The sequence below is a fragment of the Vidua macroura genome, chromosome 12 (genome assembly GCF_024509145.1).
Source record: "Vidua macroura isolate BioBank_ID:100142 chromosome 12, ASM2450914v1, whole genome shotgun sequence".
NCBI classification, from domain to species: domain Eukaryota; kingdom Metazoa; phylum Chordata; class Aves; order Passeriformes; family Viduidae; genus Vidua; species Vidua macroura.
Genome location: NC_071582.1, coordinates 13,799,194 through 13,813,882, shown reverse-complemented (window position 1 = coordinate 13,813,882; position 14,689 = coordinate 13,799,194). Strand labels below are relative to the sequence as shown.

At 41.4% G+C, this 14,689-nt stretch overlaps 1 protein-coding gene across 1 annotated transcript in view; it reads left to right on the top strand.

Annotated features, from left to right (window-relative positions):
- CEMIP (cell migration inducing hyaluronidase 1) overlaps window positions 1-14,689 on the top strand; it is a 49,849-nt gene that overhangs the window by 3,120 nt on the left and 32,040 nt on the right. The window contains exons 3-10 of the mRNA XM_053987863.1: window positions 584-722; window positions 1,497-1,733; window positions 2,127-2,306; window positions 6,274-6,344; window positions 7,085-7,180; window positions 7,806-7,927; window positions 10,087-10,228; window positions 11,031-11,222. Coding sequence (XP_053843838.1) covers window positions 584-722; window positions 1,497-1,733; window positions 2,127-2,306; window positions 6,274-6,344; window positions 7,085-7,180; window positions 7,806-7,927; window positions 10,087-10,228; window positions 11,031-11,222 — 1,179 coding nt within the window. The remainder of the gene's footprint in view (window positions 1-583; window positions 723-1,496; window positions 1,734-2,126; window positions 2,307-6,273; window positions 6,345-7,084; window positions 7,181-7,805; window positions 7,928-10,086; window positions 10,229-11,030; window positions 11,223-14,689) is intronic.

The window sequence follows — 14,689 nt, the reverse complement described above, 5'->3', positions numbered from 1 at the left end:
GGGAGACTTCTTGCTTCTTGCCTGAGAAGTGGGTGGCGACTGGGCAAACACAGCTTTTCCTCATTACAAGGCTGGGTCGCAGCTGAGGTGCTGAGATTCTTTAGCCATTGTACCCAGCCTATTTTCTATCCTGTCTGGAGAAATTACACAAGTAGCTCAGTGTAATGATCAGTTCTACTTCTGCAATTTGCTTTAAAACCATTTTTTTTTATCAAACCACTGGCCTGATAGCATCATACTGCAGTAGTTGTGTTATCAGGGCCTCAGGACATGTCCCTCTTTGTCTCCAAGGACAGATCCATAGTGTTGCTGGCATGAATATCTTTTATTCATCTTAACCCTACATTTCTGTCTCAGTTTTGAATGGGTCCTCTTCCATGCAAATCTTATTTGCACTCTTCAAGAACTGGACTGAATAAAAATCAATGTTTTCAGGATTTGTATTGAGAGCTGTTTTGGGGTGTATGAGGAGAATTTTTCAAAAATTGGGATGACAGCTCAGCATTGGGTTTAGCACAATGATAGCACAACCTCACATCAGCTGCTGGGTGATAAAGTAAATGTCATTACCTTCTCTGCTTAGGCAAACTGGTCATCAAAGATGATGTGCAGCCCATCATTCTGCGTACAAGACATATACTCATTGAAAATGATGGAGAGCTACACATTGGCAGTGAGCTGTGCCCTTACCAAGGCAATGTGGTTATCATCTTATATGGGCGGTACGTATGCACGATAAAATACTCCCTTAGAACCTTCTGGCATCTCTCTTCCACGTCAGGGAATGAAAATGTTCCTTAAAATTACATGTTCTCAGGTATACTTATCATCAGTGCTCTGTGGAAAGTTCAGTAACTTTTTAAACAATTTAAATGGCCCCCAAAAATTGATGCTGGTTTGAGTTTTTTCTCTTCTGTTGGGATATAAAAACTGCCTGCATGCTAGAGAATCAGCATGTACCTTCCCACAACTCAAACTGATTTTCCGGAATAGGCTTAAAACCTGAGGAGTTATTTTTGTCTGAAAGTTCTCCTCTCTAAACCTCCTTTCTTTCTGTATGGGAGTTGTGAGCTGAAGGATAATACATTTGTCTTGCAGATTGGTATAGGATCTCTTAAAATTTCAAGTATGCTAAATTCATATTTAACAACCACTGGACCACTTATCTCCTGGTTAGGGTCTTGCCTGCCTCCAGAATTCAAAAACACAGATGTGCCATTCAGTCTGAGCTCCAGGCCTCCTCTGGCCTGGATATGATGAATATAGCATGTATAACCTATGTTCCAGATTGCTTTTGGTCTTTGGTAGCTGCTACTATTTTAAAAAATAATTTATTTTCTGTACAATGTGGGCAGCTCCTGATGCTTGGAGTACCTGAAAGAAATGCACAGCAAACCATGAGACTTCTCTCCTTGAGTCTCAGCAGCACAAGGAGAGAGGTTCCTTGACTCAGATACAAACCCAAACCTGGTCCTTTTCCTCCCTTCCTGCTTCAGAGCGGATGACGGCAGCCAGCCAAATCCTTACTTTGGACAGAAGTACCTTGGAGTCAGCAAAGGTGGCACTCTTGAGATCCATGGAAAGAAAAAGCTGTCCTGGACTTTCTTAAACAAGACTCTTCATCCTGGTGGCATGGAAGAAGGTGGATATTACTTCGAAAGGAGCTGGGGCCACCGGGGTGTCATTGTCCATGTTATTGACCCAAAGACAGGGGCAGTTGTCCATTCTGATCGGTGAGTGACCTTCTGACTGCCTAGATGTGAGGGTCTTGGGGAACAGGCTGGGGACAGCATCTCAGCAAGCTCAAACACACACATTTCAGCATCTTGTTCGAATGGGTGCAATTGCATGTCTGTACAATTCCTCCTAGACCAGCAAGCTCCAAAACCACAGAGTGAGCAGTGTTATACCTTGCAGTTTGTCAACTAGAGTTCAATCAATTTGGCTTAACAGAACCCCCTAACACACCCTGCTAGACAAGTGCTTTTGCAGCAGGGTAATATTACAGTGAACAGCACAAAAGACTACTACTTTCTTAATAGTTCTTGCTTTTCAGTACGTAAAGATGATTGCAGTAAGTGATGATTGCTGCAGTAAATGTTTACAGGTGTTTTTGATCATTTCAGGTTTGATACCTACAGAGCAAAAGAGGAAAGTGTCCGCCTGGCTCAGTATTTGGGCAGAGTTGCAAATGGCATGATCCTGTCAGTCGCAGTGAATGATGAAGGATCCAGAAACTTGGATGACTTGGCCAGGAAAGCAATGACCAAACTGGGCAGCAAGCATTTCCTCCACCTTGGGTTTAGGTATGTGCCAGTCCTGCCAGTTCTCCTAGCACAGAGGCTTTATTATGTTCCTGAGATGTCCAAATAGTTCCACTCTTTCAAAGTCACAAAGTTCTTTCACATGGGAAAAAAAAAATAAAAAAAGAGGCAAACTTCTCAATGTGCAGTTTTAGCAGTTAATTAGATAGTTTCAGATGCACTCAGAGTCTATATTGGGTATTTTTATTAGGAGATTGAGGAATAGCATATGATTCACATTAAAAAAGATGGTTTTCCAAGATATTGTTCCCACAGGTTGCTTATTCCAATTTATTTTCAAGCCATCCCCCAAAGATTTAAGAAGCATATTTATACACACACAGAGGATTAGATGGGCTGAGCATTAAGGAAGGTACAATAATTGCTGTGTAGCCCTGGATACATACATACAGACACACATACAGCACATTCCTCAGCTTGTCCAATACAGGTCTGGGGACTTGTGCAGCACAGAAATTCAGCAAACATGGATTTATGGTGTGGACTGTAAATACTTCTGTGGCCAAAACAGTGTCTGTGTTGGCACACAGACTGTTGAGAATACTTGCTATTTACCCAACTGTAGCCATTATATTTTTTGTGTTTATCTGAATTTATGTAGGCTTTTTTTTATGAGGCATTAAGAGGGTGTCTGCAGAACACACACACACACACACACACACAGAATCTGCCTTGTAGGGAGATGTGTTTCAATACAGTAGTTTGTGGAAAGAGACATCTGTCAGCTGGGCACACACAGATGGAGCAAGATCTGGGGTGGTTGATGAAGAGGTTGTGTCAAAAGTTACAGGGGCTCCTGGGCACCAGACAACACATTTCAAAGAATCAACAAGGAGGGCACAAATGGTCTCCAAAACCAGGCTGTCTTCATCAGTGCAATTCTTGATCTCAAATTTAAATCCTATACTAGAGCCCAGTAGCCTGCAGGGTGTTTTTTCAAATGCTGGAATTAGGGAAACAGAATGTGATTTTTGAACATTATACTTTTTTTCCCCAATGATGCTACAGGAAGCAATTGATGGTTTTTTGCATATGTTTATAAAAGTAAATTGCACTTGATTTTTTTGGGCTGCAGTGGTGTTTCAATGTGAGCTTCTCATCAGTTTGCCATCAATGTTTAGAATGGAAATACTGCAGAAATTCATCCATGGAAGCGTGACTTTCAGTGTTGCTATTATTTGTGGTCAAAAGGCTAATTCTTGCCATGCTGTTATCTGAAATGCCACAAAATTGCATTCCATGAATTATAGAGACATGTGGATAAATAATGAGGTAGTAATTGGTGAACGCTGTCTTCCACCAGGATGCTGGTGTGTGGAAAAATATCTGGTGTATTATTTAAAATAACATATTTTTAGGAGTGTTCTCAGAATTTAAGTTCATCAATTCTCAAAACCCACATTGTCTGGGTGGCAGCTGGGGCCAGACTTAGAAAGGCAGTTGGATGGCACAGTGGAACACAGGCAGCTTTAGGTGTATCCAAGCTTTTCCTCTAAAGCAAATTGAACTTCCACTTCAGTGTAACAAGATTTAGATATAGTGGTTTACATTTCAGATACATCTATAACTATGAATAAGGATGTATGCACTTGACAGGTGCTTTTGGAATTTTTTTTTTTAGTATCTCAGAAAAAAATGTTCAGAATGAGAAAATGACACACATGTGTACACATTTTGCCCTCTGTGGCCATGGCAGGCTCTGACTGAGGAGAGCAGATGGATTTTTCTGTCACCACTCACTGCCCAGCACTGGGGTTTGCTGGCTGGTCCTGCTGAATCCTGGCTGTCAAATCTTCTCAGCTCCTGACGATGGCTGGGGCTGGCCATGGGCATCCCTGAGAGAATAAGAGTGTAATTCAGTCGTAGATTGTGTTGGTTTCTGGTGGGGGTGTTGGTGGGGGTTAATGGGCAAATTCCTGTCCATCTCCACTTGCTCAGTATTCAACCAGATTGTAAAGTTGTGCAACTCCCCCTTGCTGTAGCAGAGCTGATGCACAATGCTGATTTATTCAGAAATGTTTCTGTGCTCCTGGAATCTCTTTTAATTGCCTATTTGCTGAGTCCAGAACATTAGGAATGAAGGGAAAATCTTGCATTCCTCTCCTATTGTTTTCCTTCTGAAATGTGTGTTTATTCTTTCATTGTGAACCATTTTTTCCCCTTTTACTAATAAATGAAGAGAAAGCCTTTTTGCACTTGATGACACAGTTATTCTCTTTGGAATTCCACACAAATATCTCCTGCTTGGCTCTGGACTTCCTGGTGGCTTAATTTCATATAGCCCAAACAGATTGCATGTGTCCTTATGTGTCAGGCTTGAACAACTTTAAAACTATTTTTAGTGGTAAAATAACTGGGAGAAACAAGTATTTTAACATATGAAATTGGGCCAAACCTTGAGTTACAGAAGTGAATAACTCCTTATTATTTAAAATTTTTTGAGATTGTTTTTAAGGCATCATAATTTTTTGTCATTTGTTTTGAATTTGGTTTACCAAAATAATAATAATAATAATAATAATAATAATAATAATAATAATAATAATAATAATAATAACAAAACCAGAAAAAAAATCTATCTTGACTGCTGAGTGATAAAGTGTCCTTCCTGCTCCCATCCCCCTTCTCTGCCTGGCTGGAGATCACAGCCCGTCAGTGCCTTCGGCACTTGGCACGCAGGCAAATTTTCCAGCAGGAGCATCTGGCTCGCTGGCAGGCTCCCGAGGCAGTGGTGCTGGCAGCTCCCACCGAGCCTGGCCAGGGCTGGGGCTGAGGACACGCTGCTGGGACCGTGTCCCCTGGAGCAGCCGTGTCCACCGGGGCCATGGCACAGCATGGGCTGCACCAGCGCTCACCCTGAGCCTGCCCCTGCTGCCCCCAGAGCAGCAAATCCCAGCAAACCCCAGCTCGTGGCACACTCGTGATTTGGGTGTGTTTTAGTGGCTCTCTGTATGTCTGTATGTGTTTTATTCCAGAGTTCCAAACCAGAGTGGTTTGGAACTTGCTCCAATGTAAGGTGACCTGCAAGACTCTTGATGCAATTAAAATGAGCAGATATTTATAACTATAGAGACATGACCTAATCCATGGGAGTTTTTGGTAATTCAGGACAGTCTCCCTACCACCTAAAAGTGTATTTTTTATTCTCTTACTCATTAAGAGCAGATATGCTTGAACTACTTCTACTTTGAAGATATAAAACCCCTCCTGACCCCTACTAATTGGGTTCACCCCCAAGGTTGGGAGGCACTTCAGTCCCTGTCTCCATTGCTTTCTCATCCATGTGGTCATCCTCCAAGGTGGCTGACAGCTATTGAACCTACTTGATCAATAACCATCAGATGGCAATGAACTGAATTTTGACATGGGATCAGATTTGAATAGACAATTCAAGGCCGTAAACCTTCATCCTTGTTCAATGTTCAAAGAAGGAAACTAGATATGCAGAGACTATCTAAGAATTTTTACTGTCATTTGCCAGCCAGTCTGTCTATTAGAAATTCTCATGGGTCATTCCAAAGACAATTGTCATATACAAGGTTTCAGCACGAGCTAAATTTATTTAAGCAGAAGTGGCTTCTTTTCATATTCTCCAGTGTATGCACATGTACACACACACAGAGGATTTATTTTCATGCTTCCCAAGGAGTTGCCAGTGTCTCTTGGGTCTGTCATACACAAGATTCTTCAAACATTCATTTAAAAAACAAACACACTTGTTATAGGCATGCTTTAAGTGGGGATTTGTCTTCAAATTTGCTTCTCTTCTGATATATTTACTGAAGAAATATAGTGTGTTAAGATAATATTAATTTTAACTACACTGCCTGTGACACTAATGAGACTGTTTTGGATGTGGTGCCTCTGAGAAATTTAGGAACATGAGGCTATAAGAAATATGTATCTCATACTTGACATTACTTGATCATTTCTCACTTTCATTTTCCAGACATCCATGGAGTTTTATTACCATTAAAGGAAATCCCTCCTCTTCTGTCGAAGACCACATTGAATATCAAGGTATTTAATGCACAAAATGCTGTCTTGATGTGATTTCTGGAAGTTACTGGAGTTATAGCTAAGATTAATTTGGTCAGTGGTGTTTTTACTTCCCACTGCATTACATTGCATTACATACAAGCTGGTTTGACACATTTAATTGAATGCTCTCCTTATATATTGCTTCTTCCCACTAATGCATCTGAAGCAGCTGAGTGAGGGATAGTTTAGGCTATCCAAACCTTTAGATAAAAGGTGAGATCTTGCACCAGTGTAAATCCATGAAACTTCACTGAGCTCAGACACTGCCTCTCTTAAGACACAAATCTGTGGAACAGACCCAGTTCACACCAGCTGAAAATTCATTCAGTGTATCCTGAATTAGTAGCCTCAAGTCCTTCTGTGAAACCATTTTCTTGCAAGCTGAACTCTGTTGAGTCTCTGTCTTCTCATGACATGAATAACACAGCTTGCTACAAAATTAAATAAAAATAGCAATATATGACAAGTAATTGTGGGCTTTATACTTTCTTGATTTTTGAAAGTTTTTCTTCCTCATTATCCATGCAAAAATGTCTGAAGCCTCATTGCAAGATTAGTAAATTTTTCTGGAAGTTGTGCAGGGCTATTTTTGAATAATATAGTCAAAGTATGCAAATACACACAGACAATTATTTTCATTTCTTACTCTTATCAACTGCATGCAATGATTTTTCCAATTGTTTTCAATGATTTTACCAATGTTTTGGCTTTTTTAACAGGTCACAAAGGGTCAGCTGTGGCCAAAGTATTCAAACTATTCAAAGCTGAGAATGGAGAACATTTTAACGTCTCTTCAACGAGCGAGTGGGTTCAAGGTGAGGGGTCTGTGGGCTATTTCACTCAGTGCTAGACAGCTGACAAATAGAGTGAATCATCCTCTTTCCTGCAATCCTTTTCCATTTGGGAAGAGTGGACTTGCTAGCTGCTATTTATGTCGTCTCTAAACCAATTAATGAACACTCAGAGATTCTTTCCCCAGTTGTCTGTAGGACCCTCTGAATAACTGGGATCCTTTTTCCTTTTCTGCACTGGGTATGAAATTCCATCTCCTATGGTCTCAGAGATCACACACAGCCTCTTCTTTTCACTGCACAGTCATCATGTCCGTGTCTCAGACAACACACAGTAGCTGGTGCAACTTGATCTGAAGATCAGAGAAGGCAGCTAAGGCAGACACAGATCCAAAATCTGTATCTATGAATAATGCTTGCAGTGCACACGCCAATTATGAAGCTTTTAATAACTCTGCTCTCCCTTGGCTGGTTGCACTTCACAGCATCATTAAAAGTGGCTGACAGACTGGCAGGAAGAGGCATGAATCAGATCATCAGTGGAGAAACTTGTGAATGATACCCGAGATCATATTATGCATCGTGCATTTTCGCTGCGCTCATTAAGCTTGACTTTCAAATGACTATACTTGTTTGCACTTGTCTCCAGATGTAGAATGGACAGAGTGGTTTGAGAAGCCTGACAAAGCGAGATCTAAGGACATGGAGAAGCTGTCTGACTTCAAAGCTGCTCATCCTGACAAAATCTGCAGGCAGCCCATTGACATCCAGGTAGGCTTACCACTTGCTTTAGAGGAGCAAGTCTTCTTTGGACTGACACTGAACCCCCAAAATAATTGTGCTTATCAGTAATTTTTGTTTCTAAATAAAATACACCAATTATTTTACCACTCTAATACATAACCAACAAGATCTTGTACAGTCTCATATTGTTCTGGGGCAAATTTGATAGAATTGAACTCCTTTCAGTAAATTCTGGCTCCTGGCATGAAAAGGTGTACAGATGGGTCATGGACAGCACAGATGCTATCATGAAATATGTGGTTCCCTGCTGGAAGATTAAAAGGAGCAAGCACGTGAAAATTTCAAACGTTTTAAATGGTCCTGGAATAGACCCTACCTACACAAAATGTAATAAGATAGGGCAACTACCAGCTGTAGCAGGATGTCAAAAACATTGATGAGCTTTCAGTCATTTCTTGGAATCAATTGCTTTACCTGTGGAAAGAAATTTGAATTCTGTTTGGAACTACGCATTATAATTATGCCATCAGGCCAGCATGCTGAGGAGCACTCAGATACCTTTTCTGACACTGCAAAAAACCTCTTTAAGGACAAAAAAACCCAGCAAAAAATGAGGGTATTTCTTTTGTATATGTTCACCATATACTTTTTATGTCTACCTGGTAAAAATACTATAGCAGAAGCATTGCCTAGAAAAAGACAATACAATCCTTCACATCTGTGTGAGGCTGAGCCTAAGGTTTCTGTGTGCTCTGAGCCAGTGGAGTTGTTCTTATTCACAAGAATGTGGCTATTGAAGTAAATGGGAATGCTGACTGTATGAGTGAGAGTTTCCAGGGCTAGATGTTATAAAGAATCTCTCTTGAATAGAAAGGAAAAAACTGCCCTATAATTTTCTTCCAGGTCTTACCAAATTCGCATGCATTTCTGCTTCCATATACGTCTATTAGAAGTGACAAACTAGTTCAGAACAGGGGTCAGATGTTTCTTACAATACATCCCCTTCTAGAATGTGTGTTAAAACAGAAAGAAGAAAGACATTCTTCTGCTCTAGAAACAAACCTTTTTTTCCTTTTCTGTGAAATGAGTTACTTTTTTTTTTCCCCATGTATATTAAAAGTGAGACATTTTTCAGTTTATCCTGCAGGTCTTAGGGCAAATCCTTAGGTAGTGTAATCTGGTGCTGCTCATTGCTTTTATAAAGCTACACTGATTTATAGCAGCTGGCCTGCCCCAGCTCTGGAACATGGGAGAAAATTGAAGATATGATGATAATAACAGCAGAACAGCAAAGCCAGAGGCACATTCCTCCAGCTGACAGTGCTAATCCCACACACGGCAGCAGGGTGGATTCATCAATAAGGAAAGCCTGCATGAGTGAGAGAATCAGGATCAGACCCTTCATTGAAAGATGGCTTTTCTCCTGGTGCCTTGCCAAAATGCACGTGGTATTTGGATTGCCCGATGCAATGCACCACATTTTTGTGAAAGGGTCGAGAGAAATGCAAGCTCTAGAGACAGAATGTGAAATTTGACACGAGCCTGAGACGTTGCCCCAGCAGGAACACCAGAGAGGTTACATATCTCACTGCTTCTTGGCATGATACAGCCTTTTTTCTCAAGGCAGCTCTACAGGCTGGTACTTGCCTGTGAGAAAAGGCCACTTTCTCCTTGTTTCTTTTGGAACAGGCAGCAGTGTTGCAGTACACTTGGGAGTTTTTTGACAGACTGATCCATGCAATGAAGAAATAAAACCCCTAGCCCCTTTCTTCTGCAAGGTTCAGACAGAGCCTAGCCACAAGCAATGGAATGAGTGCAGTGCACAGACTTGAAGCCATGAGTTCATCTGGGTGCAAGCATCTGTGTTCAACGTTTCCATCTGCCCTCAAACCAATGGCAAGAGAAAATCTAGGGCACCGAGGCAGCTGTTTGTGAAGCTCACAGACTCCTCCCAAAACAGCCCATGGTCTCAGCACAGACACAGGAAAAGGCGTGCACCTAAGCAGTGGCTGTGTGTGTGCCACAGCTGGAAATGCTGGCTGGAGAGCACAGTCACAGGGGTTTGCTAGGCAGTGGTTGTGCCATCACCCAAAACAAAGCAAGGCCCCTTCTTATGGCTCAGATGTTTGGGTGAAATCCCTTCACCTCACAGCAACACCTAAGTTGTATTTCCATCCTCGTTCCAGGCAATGACGCTTGATGGAGCGGATTTAAGCACTGAGGTTTTCTACAAGAGCGGCCACGATTACCAATTTCTGTGCCACGGCAAGGACCAGACAGGCGAGGGCTGCCGCAGCTACAGAGTGAGGTTCCTGTGTGGCAAATCTGGTATGTGCCCCATCAGTGAAAGCCAGAACAGAGAACAGCAGAAATCCTGTCCTCTCATGACTGGCTCCTTCTTGGTGTCAGATCAACTTCTGTAATTTTTCCAAGCTTAAGTTTTGGGCTGGGCTATGGACACAAACTCAGATAGAACGGCTGAAGATTTATCTCGGGAAAAATTCCTGAGCACTAGCAGAAGCAGCAGGGTGGTTTTTCAAATACCCAGCAAGGCTGTGAGAAATATTTGGCAAGTTCTTTCCTGTAAATTCCTTGTCTTTTGCAAAAACATTTTGGGATGACGTAGGATTAGTCAATCAGAACGTGTGAAGACAACAGGGTTTGAAACTGTCATTTTGTAGTTAATAATTCCAACACCGTTGTCCTTACCCTGGCCATTAGACAGGTCATTAGGATTTTTGGTGCTGGCAGGAAAAGAAGGGTGGCAGGCTGGTGTTTTGCTGGAAAAAACCATCATTAGGTTAAAGACCCCATGTAAACAACAGCACCCAACGCCCACAAGAGCTGCTGCTAAGTGGGTGTGGTGAGAATGAGCCACTAAGAGCTACATTTAAATTTATCCTGGGGTTAGTGGAAAATCCACCTGCCTGCAACTAAAGAAAAATACTTTCCTGTTTTCTTGCTTGCCAAGCCAAAGCCAGTTAAAAACATGTTTTTTTTCTTTTTAACATGAGAAAATAATAATTTTTGGTGGCACTCCAAGGGGGGGGGGGGGGGGTGACAAAAGAAGGAGCAAGCTTTTTCTGATAAGATTGACTGAATTCCCCACCCTTGCATTTTGGGTTTTCAGTGAAACCAAAGCTCACGGTAACCGTTGACACCAACGTGAACAGCACGATCCTGAATCTGGTGGATGATGTGAGCTCATGGAGACCTGGGGACAGGCTGGTGGTGGCGAGCACTGACTACTCCATGTACCAGGCAGAAGAGTTCCAAGTGCTGCCCTGCAGAACCTGCAGACCCACCCAGGTCAAGGTAGCAGGTGAGGTGCTTCATCTTATCACTCTGGCGTTGCAGTTCACAAATTCTGTCATTTGCACTGAGATGACTCCAAGAAGGACTGGAAAATGTTGAAGACACCTGAATTTGATGTCTGGTTGTTAGATGCTTTTGGGATACATAACTTTCATGCTTGAAAACAATCTAACTTGATTTTGGTTCCTTTCTGCCTTCTCTTTTCATAGCTGGCTCCATTTTTGTTCCCAAGCACACTATTGAGTGGATGAATTTACTTAAGAGGAACAGATACAGGTTATGCATTTGAGATCTGCAATAGCTGCATTTGAAATCCCACTTCCTAGAAAGCAGATGAGCACAGCTGATGGGAAGAGTGAGCTAGGGCAGGGGCAGACTGTGAGACACTGTAAGGCTATTAAGTAATTTCCAGCTGGCTGCTTTCCTAAGTTTTATTTAACAAGAACTGTAATCTTACATTTTAGAAATACTGTTTTGTACTACTGAAGCTACTGTTTCCCATTTACTGTGTCTCCAGAGAGTATTGCTTAGAGGTGATGTATTAACCAAACATTTCTGGCAGCCAGTGAGTTGCCCTGAGCCTCTGCACTGGGGAGATGGAGTTGCAGGGTGCTGCCAGAGCCAGCTTGAGAAGGAGGAGTGGGAGCCTTTGTAGAGCCCCAGCATTTTTCTCTTGTAGGTGACCAGCTCAAATGCAAACCAAATTGCTTTTGATTAATAGATTTTGTAGTCCAATGATTGTAGAATGGCCTCTGGAAATGGAATCCAATTAAGAATCATAACCATGATGAAGCACAGACTATTATCAGCATGAGCATAAAACTGAAATCCAGAGAGGGAGATTTAATCTTCACTTGAGTCTGTGAAGTTGTCTTTCCCTTCTAGAACCTTGTTTTGGCACACTGATAAGTAGAGCATGGAAATAGCACATGAACTGCCCCTTATCTGAATAGATGAGGATTATTTTGCTTCTGTAATTTACAAAGGCAAACATTATTTTACAGTGTAAAAGTCTGTAGTAGATGAGGCTGTCTTTCAGAGGCAGCATCTGCCAGGTGGTAAATCATGCATGTCATTTTATCTTTGCTTGCACACTGGCTGTTGCTCTAGGCAGAGGTCTTGTCTGCATTTACAGTAAGACCTTTCTGAGAAACCAAGAGGGCACTTGGAACATCCAATGCACCAGGGAGTTCACTTGCTTCTCTGAAATGAACCACTTCAACATTATCTCTGATGCAACTTCTTCTGGAAGGTACCAATACACTTCCTTTGGCAGCTGCCTCCCTGCAGAGCTTTGGCCATTCATTGTTGGAGATGTGCATTAGGCCAAGAAAAATGTTATTCACAGTCTGGATGTATCATAGTCTTATGACTTCAAATGTCTAGTGCTTTCAAAGAAGATGCATTTCCAAGCTGAATATTTTTCTTGAGCAACTTTTGAGCTGTTGGATTCAGACTGGTATGATACAAGTCACATCATGAAGATGGTCTTGGAAGATCGCCAGTAAAAATAAAGATGGTGTAGGAGTCTTGGGCTTCCCATAATCTGATGGATGTGTGGAATTCATGTATTTACATTCATCTTCTGCAACAGTGACAGCTAGGTTAGTTTAAGGAAACAAATAGTGGGTTAAAAACAAAAAAAGTTCATGTGAATTTCAAGTAAAGAAGCAGTGGAAACACTTGTTAAAGCAATTGTGCTCTTGGGCTCCAATTTCTCTTCAGGAGAATTAGGACATTCCTTTTATTACCACAAATGACATGAATACCAGGGCCAAAGTCTCTTCTCTCTTATATCCAGGCAACTCTATTGACGTCAATGGGATTTCACTGATTTATAAATCAAGACAAAATTTAGTCCAATTATAAAAATCACTTCCAACTTTCTTGTAACAAAAACACATTCGCACTAGAAAAAAAAAATAATCTGCCTGAATCTAAGTTCAGTCTAGATGAAATAAAACCTGGCAAGGCTGAAATGTCCCCTGCCTTTAGGGGCCAGGAGGTCCCTGAGCTGCCCTGTGCCTGGCCATGGTGTAACTTCATCCACTGCCCTGTGCCATGACATGTAATTAGCCAGAATAAGGATCACTAATGGCCCCTGGTCTTAGCACAGGTGAGCAGCCCTGGCACAGCCTGGCCTGGTGTGCCTGGGCCAGGCTCATAATTGGGTGTAGAAGAACATTAATCATAAATGCCTTTTGCTATGAAGTTAGGGAAGATTGCTTTGCTCCTTCTGAGAAAAGCCTTCCACACATATATTTATATAGAGGATCTCAGAGGGATGCCATTTGTAATAAGTGAAAAGGCTTAATTTTCCTAAGAGGTTTAGTTTAGCATCTGAGAAATCCAAAAGTTTGCCCTTTGAAAGACAAATGATAAAACCATTCCTACCCATGATGATTTATTTCCCTTTTAATCTTTATTTTTTTTTCCTTTCTATTTATTTTTAAAATGAAACCTAAATGTCAGATCTGAACTGCTTAAGAGTCTCTTTGTTATAAAAAAGGCAGAAAACCTCTGCTTTGTGGACAGCCAGTTTGGTGTGGCAGCCACTTGGCATACCAAGGTTTAGTATAATTTATGCTCTCATAATTTAATAGTATTTTAATAGACATGGTTTAGCATATTGTGCCAAAAAAGTCAAACTCATTAGTTAGCTCATGTCCTATTTATATTTGATACTTCCTGCTGAAACTCATACTTTCTTTGCTGGCTAGAAATGAATTGATTAGAGCTTTTCAAAAGAACTTAAGGGAGTTAATACTCAACTGCCATCAGGTTCTTGGAGGATTTAGTTATTTAACTGTGGACATCTGCAAATCTCAGTGCAGAAAGTGAAGGAGGGCACACAGGCTCTGGTCTTTTGCACTTTTTACTGGAATAACTGCCCTAATGTACAAACTGTGGCTCCCATGGGTAAGTGTGGTTTGCATGAGGACCCAGATCTGCAGGTCCTGCTCCCAGTCAAATGGTGTCTCACTTAAATGGAACTTTCCCTTCCACTTGCTTTCTTTGTTAACTTTTTTTTTTTTTTTTTGCTTGTAATTTTTTGTGCCTAGATTATTTTCACTGTGGGAACAGATTAAAACTGTTTGATCTTCCAACTTCACAAGGTTTGGGGAGGAACAACAGTGCAGGGCAAAGGGAGGGAGGAGGGAGGGAGGAAGGAAGGAAGGGTTGTGTTGTTATGATAGAACTGGATAGTAAGAAAGATCAAGTATTTTGTCTAGTTTCTCTGGGAAACAAGTCTTATCTTCATCTTGGTTGCTCTGTATGAAGTTTCTACTAATGCTGATAAGTTTCACCATGGAACAGAAATGATGAAGTGCTCTTTTGTGCTCCTATATGCTCTTGATAAAGGATGAAAAAACGATTCATGCCTGGCATAATTACTCCAATTATCCCACATACTGGTGAACCTATGAATTCAAGCATACATCTCTTAAATCCTGCTTATTGGGTTGCAAATAT